The 12789-nt window shown below is 45.8% G+C and overlaps 1 protein-coding gene across 1 annotated transcript in view; it reads left to right on the top strand.

The window, feature by feature from the left end:
- Positions 1-292: 292 nt before the first annotated feature.
- Positions 293-12789, top strand: part of LOC135512172 (zinc finger matrin-type protein 4-like) — a 128091-nt gene continuing 115594 nt past the window's right edge. The window contains exons 1-2 of the mRNA XM_064933896.1: positions 293-397; positions 5901-5993. Coding sequence (XP_064789968.1) covers positions 293-397; positions 5901-5993 — 198 coding nt within the window. The remainder of the gene's footprint in view (positions 398-5900; positions 5994-12789) is intronic.

Here is a 12789-nt window from a genome sequence, read left to right as displayed (position 1 = left end):
TTGTCATTGTTTTCAACTTTACCCTACTTCACCTCTCTCATACGTCTTTCCATCAATACATCCTGTACCTTGTCATTGCCGCCAAAAAATTATCATTTTGATAAAATAGATCCTGACTTAGGTAACTTGACCTCTGTCACTTTCTGGTGGATTTTCAGAGCTGACAAGTCTACTAGATTTGTTTTAGAGTATTCAGATTTGGTGTATTCTGACTGTGCATATGCACTGTATCCTAACAAGGTGACACATTGGTTTAAGTGTGTATGTTTATTCTATGTGTGCATGTCTTCAGATGAAGTCGGCAGGGGTGGTGGAAGGAGGACTGTTCACAGAGAGTTACTGCAACATCTGTAACGCCCAGCTCATCTCCGAGTCGCAACGCACAGCACACTATGAGGTGAGTCTACATCACACACACACACACACACACACACACACACACACACACACACACACACACACACACACACACACACACACACACACACACACACACACACACACACACACACACACACTCACACACACACACACACACACACAAACCACGCACGCATGCACGAACGCACACAGACACACACACACGCTCATACATATCCACGCACCACCAAACGGAAAGAGATAGAGGGGAAGAGGCCTGAGATGGAGAAGGAGGACAGAGGGTATGGGTGTGGGGTAATCAGGAGGGGGGAGGGGCGTAGTGCAGGGAGTTACCATGAGAGGGAGAGAGAAATAATGTAATACTCTTTTCGGCTCATCAAATGGCGGGAAACAACACAATTGCACATTAGAGGATGGGTGAGTCTAGTATGTTGATATGTGTTGCTAACTGCATACATTTTAACTAAACAGTATGTTCGAAATATTATGTAGTATGAAGTTTTAGTCATTAGTATACAAGACAGATTTCGACACGGCCGTAGTGCCAGATGGATGGATGGATGGATGGATGGATGAATAACGGAATGGGTGATAACATGCCTGTGTCCAGTCCAGTCTTGCTGCTCCACTGCCCTCGTTAGATCTTTCCCCTGGGAGTCAAATACCATCTTCTCCCTGCCTGCCTGCCTGCGTGCCTGCCTGCCTGCCTGCCTGCCTCGCTGCCTCCCTGCCTCCCTCCCAGCCTGCCTGCCTGCCTCCCTGTCTCCCTGCCTCCCTCCCAGCTCCTCTGTCCGTCACATCACTTTAGTGCACTTTCAGATCGCCGTGAGTGTGTGTGTTTGTCCCTAGTACCTCTCAGACTAAGCCCCAGCATTACCTCTTTTATTTCCCGTTCTTCTCATTCTCCCTCCCTCCCACTCTCTGCTCTTTCTCTCCCTCTTTTTCTTCTCCATGATCATTGAACACACACTCACTTTACACACACTCGCTGTACACACACTCGCTGTACACACACTCACTGCACACACACTCACTGCACACACAATCACTGTACACACACTCACTGTACACACACTCACTGCACACACACACTCACTGCACACACACTCACTGCACACACACTCACTGCACACACACTCACTGCACACACACTCACTGCACACACACTCACTGCACACACACACACTCACTGCACACACACTCACTGCACACACACTCGCTGTACACACACTCATTGCACACACACTCACTGTACACACACTCACTGCACACACACTCACTGTACACACACTCACTGCACACACACACTCACTGCACACACACTCACTGTACGTACGCACTCACTGTACACACACTCACTGCACACACACTCACTGCACACACACTCACTGCACACACACACTCACTGCACACACACTCACTGCACACACACACTCACTGCACACACACTCACTGTACACACACTCACTGCACACACACTCGCTGTACACACACTCACTGCACACACACACACTCACTGCATACACACTCACTGCACACACACACACACACTCACTGCACACACACTCACTGTACACACACTCACTGCACACACACTCACTGTACACACACTCAATGTACACACACTCACTGCACACACACTCACTGCACACACACTCACTGTACACACACTCATTGTACACACACTCGCTGTACACACACACTCACTGCACACACACTCACTGCACACACACTCACTGTACACACTCGCTGTACACACACACTCAGTGCACACACACTCACTGCACACACACTCACTGTACACACACACACACTCACTGCACACACACTCACTGCACACACACTCACTGTACACACACTCACTGCACACACACACTCACTGCACACACACTCACTGCACACACACTCACTGTACGTACACACTCACTGCACACACTCACTGCACACACACTCACTGCACACACACTCACTGTACACACACTCACTGCACACACACTCACTGTACACACACTCGCTGTACTCACACTCACTGCATACACTCACTGCACACACACTCACTGCATACACTCACTGCACACTCAATCACTGCACACACACTCACTGCACACACACTCACTGCACACACACACACACTGCACACACACTCACTGTCCACACACTCACTGTACACACATTCACTGTACACACACACTCACTGCACACATATACACTGTACACACACTCACTGCACACACACTCACTGTACACACACTCGCTGTACACACACTCACTGCATGCACTCACTGTTCACACACTCACTGCACACACACTCACTGTCCACACACTCGCTGTACACACACACTCACTGCACACACACTCACTGCACACACACTCACTGCGCACACACTTACTGCACACACACTCACTGTACACACACTCACTGCACACACACTCACTGCACACATACACGCTGCACACACACTCACTGCACACACCTCATACTCTCTTGCTCCTCTATTCATCTCTTCTCTACCAGTCTCCTGCTTTATCAGTCTCTCTCTCTCATTCACTATATTCTTTACTTTCTTAGCACTCTGCTCCCTTTCTCTCCCACTCATTTTCTCACCTTCCTACCACTTTGTAGCTTTTTCATTTTGCCACATCATTCTTTCTCTATCTCTTCTTTTCCCTCTCTCCTCCTGTCTCAATTGAATTCAATTCAAGGGGCTTTATTGGCATGGGAAACATATGTTAACATTGCCAATGCAAGTGAAGTAGATAATATACAAATAAACAATAAAAATTAACAGTAAACATTACACTCACAGAAGTTCCAAAATAATAAAGACATTACAAATGTCATATTATGTATATATACACAATGTGCAAATGGTTAAGTACAGAAGGGAAAATAAATAAACATAAATATGGGTTGTATTTACATTGGTGTTTGTTCTTCACTGGTTGCCCTTTTCTTGTGGCAACAGGTCACAAATCTTGCTGCTGTGATGGCACACTGTGGTATTTCACCCAGTAGATATGGAAGTTTATCAAAATCAGGTTTGTTTTCGAATTCTTTGTGGATCTGTGTAATCTGAGGGAAGTATGTGTCTCTAATATGGTCATACATTTGTCAGGAGGTTAGGAAGTGCAGCTCAGTTTCATCCTCATTTTGTGGGCAGTGTGCACATAGCCTTCTTCTCTTGAGAGGCAGGTCTGTCTACGGCGACCTTTCTCAATAGCAAGGCTATGCTCACTGAGTCTGTACATAGTCAAAGCTTTCCTTAAGTTTAGGTCAGTCACAGTGGTCAGGTATTCTGCCACTGTGTACTCTCTGTTTAGGGCCAAATAACATTCTATTTTGCTCATTTTTTTGTTTGTTAATTCTAGTAGTAATTATCTTTCTGTTTTCTTATTATTTGGTTTGGTCTAAATGTGCTGCCTGGGGCTCTGTGGGGTGTGTTTGTGTTTGTGAACAGAGCCCCAGGAGCCCCAGCTCTTCTCCAGGTTAATCTCTCAGTAGGTGATGGATATGTTATGGAAGGTTTGGGAATCGCTTACCTTTAGGTGGTTGTAGACTTTAGCGTATATTTTTTGGATTTTATAATTAGCGGGTATCGGCCTAATTCTGCTCTACATGCATTATTTGGTGTTTTACGTGCGCCGAATACAACAGACCTTACAGTGAAATGCTTACTTGAGATCCCTTAACCAACAATGGAGTTTAAAAAAATATGCATAAGAATAAGAAATAAAAGTAACAAGTAATTAAAGAGCAGCAGTAAAATAACAATAGCGAGACTATATACAGGAGGGTACCGGTACAGAGTCAATATGCAGGGGCACCGGTTAGTTGAGGTAATATGTACATGTAGGTAGAGTTATTAAAGTGACTATGCATAGATGATAACAAGCAGCAGCGGTATAAAAGAGGGGGCACTCCAAATAGTCTGGCTAGCCATTTTATTAGATGTTCAGGAGTCTTATGGCTTGGGGGTAGAAGCCTCTTTGACCTAGACTTGGCGCTCCGGTACCACTTGCAATGCTGTAGCAGAGAGAACAGTCTATGACTAGGGTGGCTGGATTCTTTGACATTTCTTAGGGCCTTCCTCTGACACCGCCTGGTATAGAGGTCATGGATGGCAGGAAGCTGAGTATATTTTTGCAGAATTCTGCATGCATACTCTCAATGTGGTGTTTGTCCTATTTTGTGAATTCTTGTTTGGTGAGCGGACCCCAGACCTCAACCATAAACAACCATAAAGGACAATGGCTTCTATAACTGATTCAAGTATTTTTAGCCAGATCCTAATTGGTATGTCAAATTTTATGTTCCTTTGATGGCATAGAAGGCCCTTCTTTCCATGTCTCTCAGATCATTCACAGCTTTGTGGAAGTTACCTGTGGCACTGATGTTTAGGCCAAGGTATGTATATGTTTTTTTGTATGCTCTAGGCCAACGGTGTCTAGATGGAATTTGTGTTTATGGTTCTGGCGACTGGACCTTTTTTGGAACACAATTATTTTTGTCTAACTGAGATTTACTGTTAGGCCTAGAGCTGGCAGAATCTGTGCAGAAGATCTAGGTGCTGCTGTAGGCCCTCCTTGGTTGGTGACAGTAGACATTTGACAAACAGTAGACAGTCCGCCGGGTGCTGTAGACTGTTCCAGTGCCCTCGCCAATTTGTTGATATATATGTTGAAGAGGGTGTGGCTTAAGCTGCATCCCTGTCTCACCCCCCGTCCCTGTGGGAAGAAATGTGTGTGTTTTTTGCCAATTTTAACCTCACACTTGTTGTTTGTGTACATGGATTTTATAATGTTGTATGTTTCCCCACCAACACCACTTTCCATCAATTTGTATTACAGACCCTCATGCCAAATTGAGTCGAAGGCTTTTTTTAAATCAACAAAGCATGAGAAGACTTTGCCTTTGTTTTGGTTTGTTTGTTTGTCAGTTAGGGCGTGCATGGTGAAAACGTGGTCTGTCGTCTCCCTCCCTCACCACTTCCCTCCTCTCTCTCTACCACCTTCCTCTTTTTCCCCATCCTTCTTCTCGACTCTCTCCCTCCCACACTGTAACACTTTGTTCCTCTCTCTCTCGTATTGCCACTCTTCTCTCTCCAGCCATATCAAATCAGTCTGACACGTCATCTTTGTGTTACTGTGTAGATTGAAGAACACCAATGTGCTTGGTATGCATTTGACTGTATGCTTTCTCATTCCACTGTCATTTCACCGAAAGTTATACTGACGGTATATAAGAGTAATAACACGCACACAAGGTAAGCCGATGTGTTTCATTGGCTTGCTGTGAGGCAACAATGTTTCTGATTGGTTAGCCCTAAAGTTAAACCATTGTTTATAATTGGTTGCTGTGAGCAGTGAAGTAAGCCATAGTATTTATCCACTGTGCAGCTGAGAAGAGATGGAATATCTGTTGAAGCACTGATCACTGCAGTGAATGTCAGGAAACTTGCCAATAAAACCTCTCTCTCTCTCTCTCTCTCTCTCTCTCTCTCTCTCTCTCTCTCTCTCAGAGTAAGAAACATGCCAACAAGGTCCGTCTCTTTTACATGTTACACCCAGAAGACGGTGGCCCACCATCCAAGAGACTGAGACCAGACAACCCGGTATGTTGACATATACACACACAAACACCAGAATCATGCACTCACAGTTCTGTTGCCCTCACTCTCATCAATGATGAATGGACTTAATTTAGCAAGTTCTGAGATCAGACAGTTCAGTAGTACTGTATAACAGTCTCCTAAGCATTTCCCCTCTATCTTAAATGGATTTTGCTAGAACATTTCTCTCTGTCTTTTCCTCAGGAGGTAGTGCCTTTGGCATAATTTAGTCTACAGTGCAGGTACGGGTTTTCTCTTTTCGAGGCCAGCAGTAACTGTAGGAGTTGCAGTCTAAGTAGATAGGGTGTCTGTGTAAAGCTATAGGCTCTCATACTGTCTCCAGAGAGAGTTACAGGAAGTCAGAGAGCCCTGAGGGTCTGTGTGTGTGTGTGTGCGTGTGCATGTGTATGTGTGTGTGTGCATGTGTGTGTACGTGAGTGTGTGCTTGCGTGTATGTTGGACTCCTTTCACACGCACACACTCACTCACTCACTCACTCACTCACTCACTCACTCACTCACTCACTCACTCACACACACACACACACACACACACACACACACACACACACACACACACACACACACACACACACACACACACACACACACACACACACACACACACACACACACACACACACACACACACACACACACACACATACAGAGGTTGTGCAGTGACCTCCCTTGCCATGGCCTCCAGTAGGCAGGCAGAGAGTTTGGCAGCTGTGCCCTAGTCCGGAGGCACTGGGCACCACACACACGCACACGCATACACACACACACACACACACACACACAGCTACGGACTATCCCCAGGTCTGATGGGATACACCATCATTTCTACAATATTCTGGTTTATAATGATGACCTGTCAGACAGCGAGTGTAGCATGTATAACACACAAATACGTTGCAGTCAAATATACACATCTTGCACGGTCAGTAATACATTCAGTAATAAGCAGCATTTAAGAGGCAGGGGTGAAATGCATGCAGTTATCAGTTAAACTCTCCAAAAGTTATTTTTTTTAAAGTACCAATGGACACAAAAGAGCTTAGTTTCACTCTTTTTTTAAGGATGGTCCAGTCTCTAGCAGTGGAGAATTGAAAGCATTTTCCCCTAAGATACTGTGTATCTTGGGGATGGCTAGGTTTAAGTAATTGCTGGTTCTCTCTCTCACACACACACACACACACACACACACACACACACACACACACACACACACACACACACACACACACACACACACACACACACACACACACACACACACACACACATACGAGTGTGGTGTCATACACACACAACCAGCACTAGATTATACTACAACAGTAGTAATGTCACAGACTCAGGACACACACACAGCCAGCATGTCCAACCAGCAGACCTCCAGACAGATAATAGGCAACAACAACATCAACATCAACAGCAACATTAGCATACTTCCACACATAAGAGTAGGGAAACTTACTGTAAACACTATCTTGAAATAGTTTTATATTTAGTTGGCCATTTCATACCTTATACGTTGTTCTCCTCCTCTCCTATTCTCCCCTCCCATTTCATCTTCCTTGTTTCTCCTACTCACAAGTAGATCATTAGGGAAGTGTATGTGTGTGTGTGTCTGTGCGTGTATGTGTGTCTCTGTGTGTGTGTGTGCTTCTAAGAGGGGCCGCTCCATTTACTCGATTGTCCCCAAGGACACACATACACACACACAGCCACCTCCATATGTATAGGGAATGGAGTGACGGAGGTACTCTTTGACCATCAATGGGACTCATATAGTCCTGGCTAGTCCTTCACAGGAGTGAAGAACACCCCAGCCAGTAGCTAGTGCTTCAGGATTGGTATCACACACACACAGCAAGAGCTAGCTTACACTCCAACAGTAATGATTTCACACACACTCAGGACACACATACACTTCACATGCTTGATGTCAGTAATTCACGTTACTAGAAGCATCACTGGGAACCTGAACAAAAAAATCTATGATGCACATAGGTGACATCATCCTCTTTCTCGTCTATACTGTTGTCGTGTCTTTGGCTATGCCGGATCAAGTGATATGACATGCTATTCTATAAAATAATTTCTCCATAATTAATATCACCTGATTGAGCTAATCATGTAAATGTAATTAACTAGAGAGTCGGACACCACAAAATAAGATTTATAGAGCTGTTATCTTCCGAATAAACTCTTAAAGACCTAGTAATATTTTACATCAATAGTAGTCAATATCAATCGTCATCTTAATTCAGTCTCATCTGAAAGTTGTAAATTCTTGGTTATCTGCACGAACCCTGGCTCACAATTTGAATCAGCAATACAAAATTGGGTTTAATTATTTATTTACTAAATACCTAACTAATCACACAGAATTACACATACACATAATTAAATCATAAATTGATTACACATTACGTCATAAAGGAAAACGTCCCTAGCGGGCGGAACGGATATGACAGCTTGTTACACAAAGGAAAAGGGCTGGGTTTGAGTGAAAGAGCAGGAATACTGAGGGACACAGGGAGAAGCTGTGATATCGTAAATACAGTATCTGATGCATTCTAAATTACCAGCCATTTGGAAAAGGAAAATGCAATAAATATTTACTCTGAGCTGCACTTCGGTAGTTTGGTGGTAGATGGAAGGCCGTGTTGCCAAACCGAGTCCTTTGAAGAATGTCTCTGGTTGTCAATTGGATACGTTGTAGTAACGTCGTTGGGTGATAGACGGGATACTCTGTCTGTTCCTTCCTAACCCTCGTTGCATCTGCTGTTGCTAACTCAACGGCTAGGAGGTATCACTTCTGTAGTGAATAAGAGTTCAAAGTTCATACCATTCGCAACCAAAGCTCACGCTGATGTTAGCTTCATTCTGTAGTTATTATCTGAACCATTCTGACATTGGACCGTTGTCCTACATCCTCGGAACAGGAAGTTATATTGTTATCAAGGGCTTACATAGGAAGGGAGAGGAGGGCGTGTTTGAAAAGTTTTATAGCCCATGTCCCTTCACAGGGGCGTGCCACTGATTGAGCAGCCCTATCTTATGAAAACCCAAATTTCACATTTTAAAGCTAAAATCACATTTCATCCTATCCCGAATAATTTCATATTCAAACATTTAAATTGAACAACAATTCCATGTGAATCCGATAACTCTGATGTGTAGACCTTCCACTGTAGAGTTTATGTCATCTTATCATTGATGAGAATGTCTCAGATGACAACCGAACTTACATCATATTCATTAAGTACCACCGCACATATTCAATTGTTCTAATTACCAGAATATAGTTCACTTCCCCCCCTCCTACTGATGTTCCCAGAATCTCTATGTTAACCAAGGGTTTTGCAAATGTAACCTCAGTAGGGTAGAGAGAGGAAAAGGGGGGGAGAGGTATTCATGACTGTCATAAATCCTACCCCCCAGGCCAATGTCATGACAATGTGTAACGGTTTTCTTCTGGGGAAAGAGAGGCGGACCAAAATGCAGCGTGCTTAGTTTTGTACATCTTTAATAAAGATGAAAGTACAACAATCTACAAAACAAGAAACGTGAAAAAACCAAAACAGTCCTATCTGGTGCCACAAACACAAAGACAGGAACAATCACCCACAAGAGACCTAAAGAATATGTCTGCCTAAATATGGTTCCCAATCAGAGACAACGATAAACACCTGCCTCTGATTGAGAATCACTCTAGGCAACCATAGACTTACCTAGAGTACTATTCTAACCACAGTCCCATTCCTACAAACAACCCCAGACAAAACAAACCACATAAATCCCCATGTCACCCACAAGAGACCTAAAGAATATGGCTGCCTAAATATGGTTCCCAATCAGAGACATGATAAACACCTGCCTCTGATTGAGAATCACTCTAGGCAACCATAGACTTACCTAGAGTACTACTCTAACCACAGTCCCATACCTACAAACAACCCCAGACAAAACAAACCACATAAATCCCCATGTCACACCCTGGCCTCACCAAAATACTAACTAAAACACAGAATACTAAGGCCAGGGCGTGACAGTACCCCCTCCACCCCAAAAAGGAGCGGACTCCCGGCCGCCACCTAAATCCATAGGGGAGGGTCTGGGTGGGCGTCTGTCCACGGTGGCGGCTCTGGCGCTGGATGTGGACCCCATTCCAACATAGTCTCTGTCCACCTCCTTCGCGTCCCTCGCCCCGACCCAGGCCTACTAACCCCAACAAAGGGCCCACCTGGACTGAGGAGTGCCTCACGCCTGAGGAAGCTCAGGACTGAGGAGAAGCTCAGGACTGAGAGGAAGCTCAGGCAGGTTGATGGATCTGGCAGATCTTGGCTGGCTGGTGATTCTGGCAGATCCTGGCTGACTGGCGGATCCTGGCTGACTGGCGGATCCTGGTTGACTGACGGCTCTGGCAGATCCTGGCTGACTGGCAGTCCTGGCTGACTGGCGGATCTAACGGATCCTGGCAGACTGGCGGCTCTGGCGGATCCTGGCTGACTGTCAGATCCTGGCAGACTGGCGGACCCTGTCAGACTGGCGGCTCTGGCGGCTCCTGGCTGACTGGCGGCACTGGAGGCTCCTGGCTGACTGGCGGCTCCTGGCTGACTGGCGGATCTAACGGATCCTGGCAGACTGGCGGCTCTGACGGATCCTGGCTGACTGTCGGATCCTGGCAGACTGGCGGACCCTGTCAGACTGGCGGCTCTGGCGGCTCCTGGCTGACTGGCGGCACTGGCGGCTCCTGGCTGACTGGCGGCTCCTGGCTGACTGGCGGCACTGGCAGCTCCTGGCTGACCTGCGGCACTGGCGGCTCCTGGCTGACTGGCGGCTCCTGGCTGACTGGCGGCACTGGTGGCTCCTGGCTGACTGACGGCTCCTGGCGGTACTGGCAGCTCCTGGCTGACTGGTGGCACTGGCGGCTCCTGGCTGACTGGTGTTACTGGCGGCTCCTTGCAGACTGGCGGCACTGGCGGCTCCTTGCAGACTGGCGGCGCTGGGTAGACTGGCGGAGCTTGGCAGACTGGCGGCACTGGCGGCGCTGGGCAGACGGGTGGCTCAGGCCGCGCTGATGGCGCTGGGCAGACGGGTAGCTCAGACTGCGCTGGGCAGACGGGAAGCTCCGACAACGCTGGAGAGGAAGGCTCCGGCAGCGCTGGACTGAGGAGCTCTGGCGCCTCTGGACTGAGGGGCTCTGGCGCCTCTGGACTGAGGGGCTCTGGCGCCTCTGGACTGACGGGCTCTGGCGCTTCTGAACTGAGGGGCTCTGGCGCCTCTGGACTGAGGGGCGGAAACTCCGGTAGCGCTGGACAGACGGGAGCACCTGTGTTGATGGGACGGAGACACAGCCTGGTGCGGGGTGCCGGCACTGGTGGTACCGGGCTGGGGACACGCACCTCAGGGCGAATGCCTTGCATACTATGCCAAACCAACAGCCTTCTCTCTATTCTGTCCAATACATCCTCAACACTCTCAGACTCAGCACTCAGCTTCGCCGACAGCTCCAATTCCATCCATGGCTCCTTACGGTAAACAGGGGGAGTTGGCTCAGGTCTGACAACTTTGACTGTTGCTCCACTACATTCCTAAAGAAAATATTGTACTTTTTATTTCATACATTTTCCCTGACACCCAAAAGTACTCTTTACATTTCGAATGCTTAACAGGAGAGGGAATTATCCAATTTACACACTGATCAAGAGAACATACCTGGTCATCCTACTTCCTCTGATCTGGTGGAATTATGTCTGAGTGTTGTAGTGTGCCCCTGGATACCCGTAAATTAAAAAATAAGACAATGGTGCTGCCTGATTTGCTTAATATACGGAATTTTTTTATTATTTATACTTTTACTTCTGATACTTAAGTTTATTTAAAACCCAGTACTTTTAGACTGTTACTCAAGTAGTATTTTACTGGGTGGTTTTCAATTTTACTTGAGTCATTTTCTTTTAAGATATCTTTACTTTTATTGAAGTATGACAATTGAGTACTTTTTCCACCAATTGTTTTATTTTGATCTTATACCAAACTTTACCTTAAACCCTAACTTTGGAGCAACTTCAAAACTTTGGAGAAAGTTTGGAGAAACGGAACAATACTGAGCAGGAGTCCACCCAGGGTGTCAAAAACACTTCAGTGAGACTTAGAGAGCTTGCTGGCGAGTGTGTGTGCATTTGCGTTCGTCTATGTGTGTGTGTGTGTGTGTGTGTTTGTGTGTCAAACAGAGAAAGTAGGTTGGAAATGTGCTCTCAGATGAAAGAGAAGACTTAATCCGTTTTCCTCCATATGTCTTTCCCACCTCCTTTAGCTATCTCTTTCTCTCTCCCTCTCTCGGTCCTCAGTGGTGTACATCTGAGTGAGTGAGTGAGTGAGTCAAAGGCAAAGGAGGAGAACCCTGCAGTGTTATTGCCACTCATCTTTTTCTCCCTTAAATCACTGAACAAAAATATAAAAGCAAAAATGTCAAAGATGTTAGTTAGAGTTCACATAAGGAAATCCGTCAATTGAAATACTTTCATTAGGGCCTAATCTATGGATTTCACATGACTGGGAATCAGTGGCAATTTTAGCACGTAAATCTTTGTGGGACAAAATAATATACGCTTCCGGTCAAAAGTTTTAGAACATCTACTCATTCAAGGGTTTTTCTTTATTTTTCACTATTTCTACATTGTAGTGAATAGTGAAAACATCAACATTATGAAATAACACATTTGGAATCATGTTGTAACCAAAAAAAGTGTTAAACAAATCAAAATATATTTTATATTTGAGAT

The sequence above is a fragment of the Oncorhynchus masou genome, chromosome 24 (genome assembly GCF_036934945.1).
Source record: "Oncorhynchus masou masou isolate Uvic2021 chromosome 24, UVic_Omas_1.1, whole genome shotgun sequence".
In the NCBI taxonomy this organism is placed as follows: domain Eukaryota; kingdom Metazoa; phylum Chordata; class Actinopteri; order Salmoniformes; family Salmonidae; genus Oncorhynchus; species Oncorhynchus masou.
Note: the sequence above shows the minus strand (reverse complement) of the source record. Positions and strands in the feature narration are given on the sequence as shown.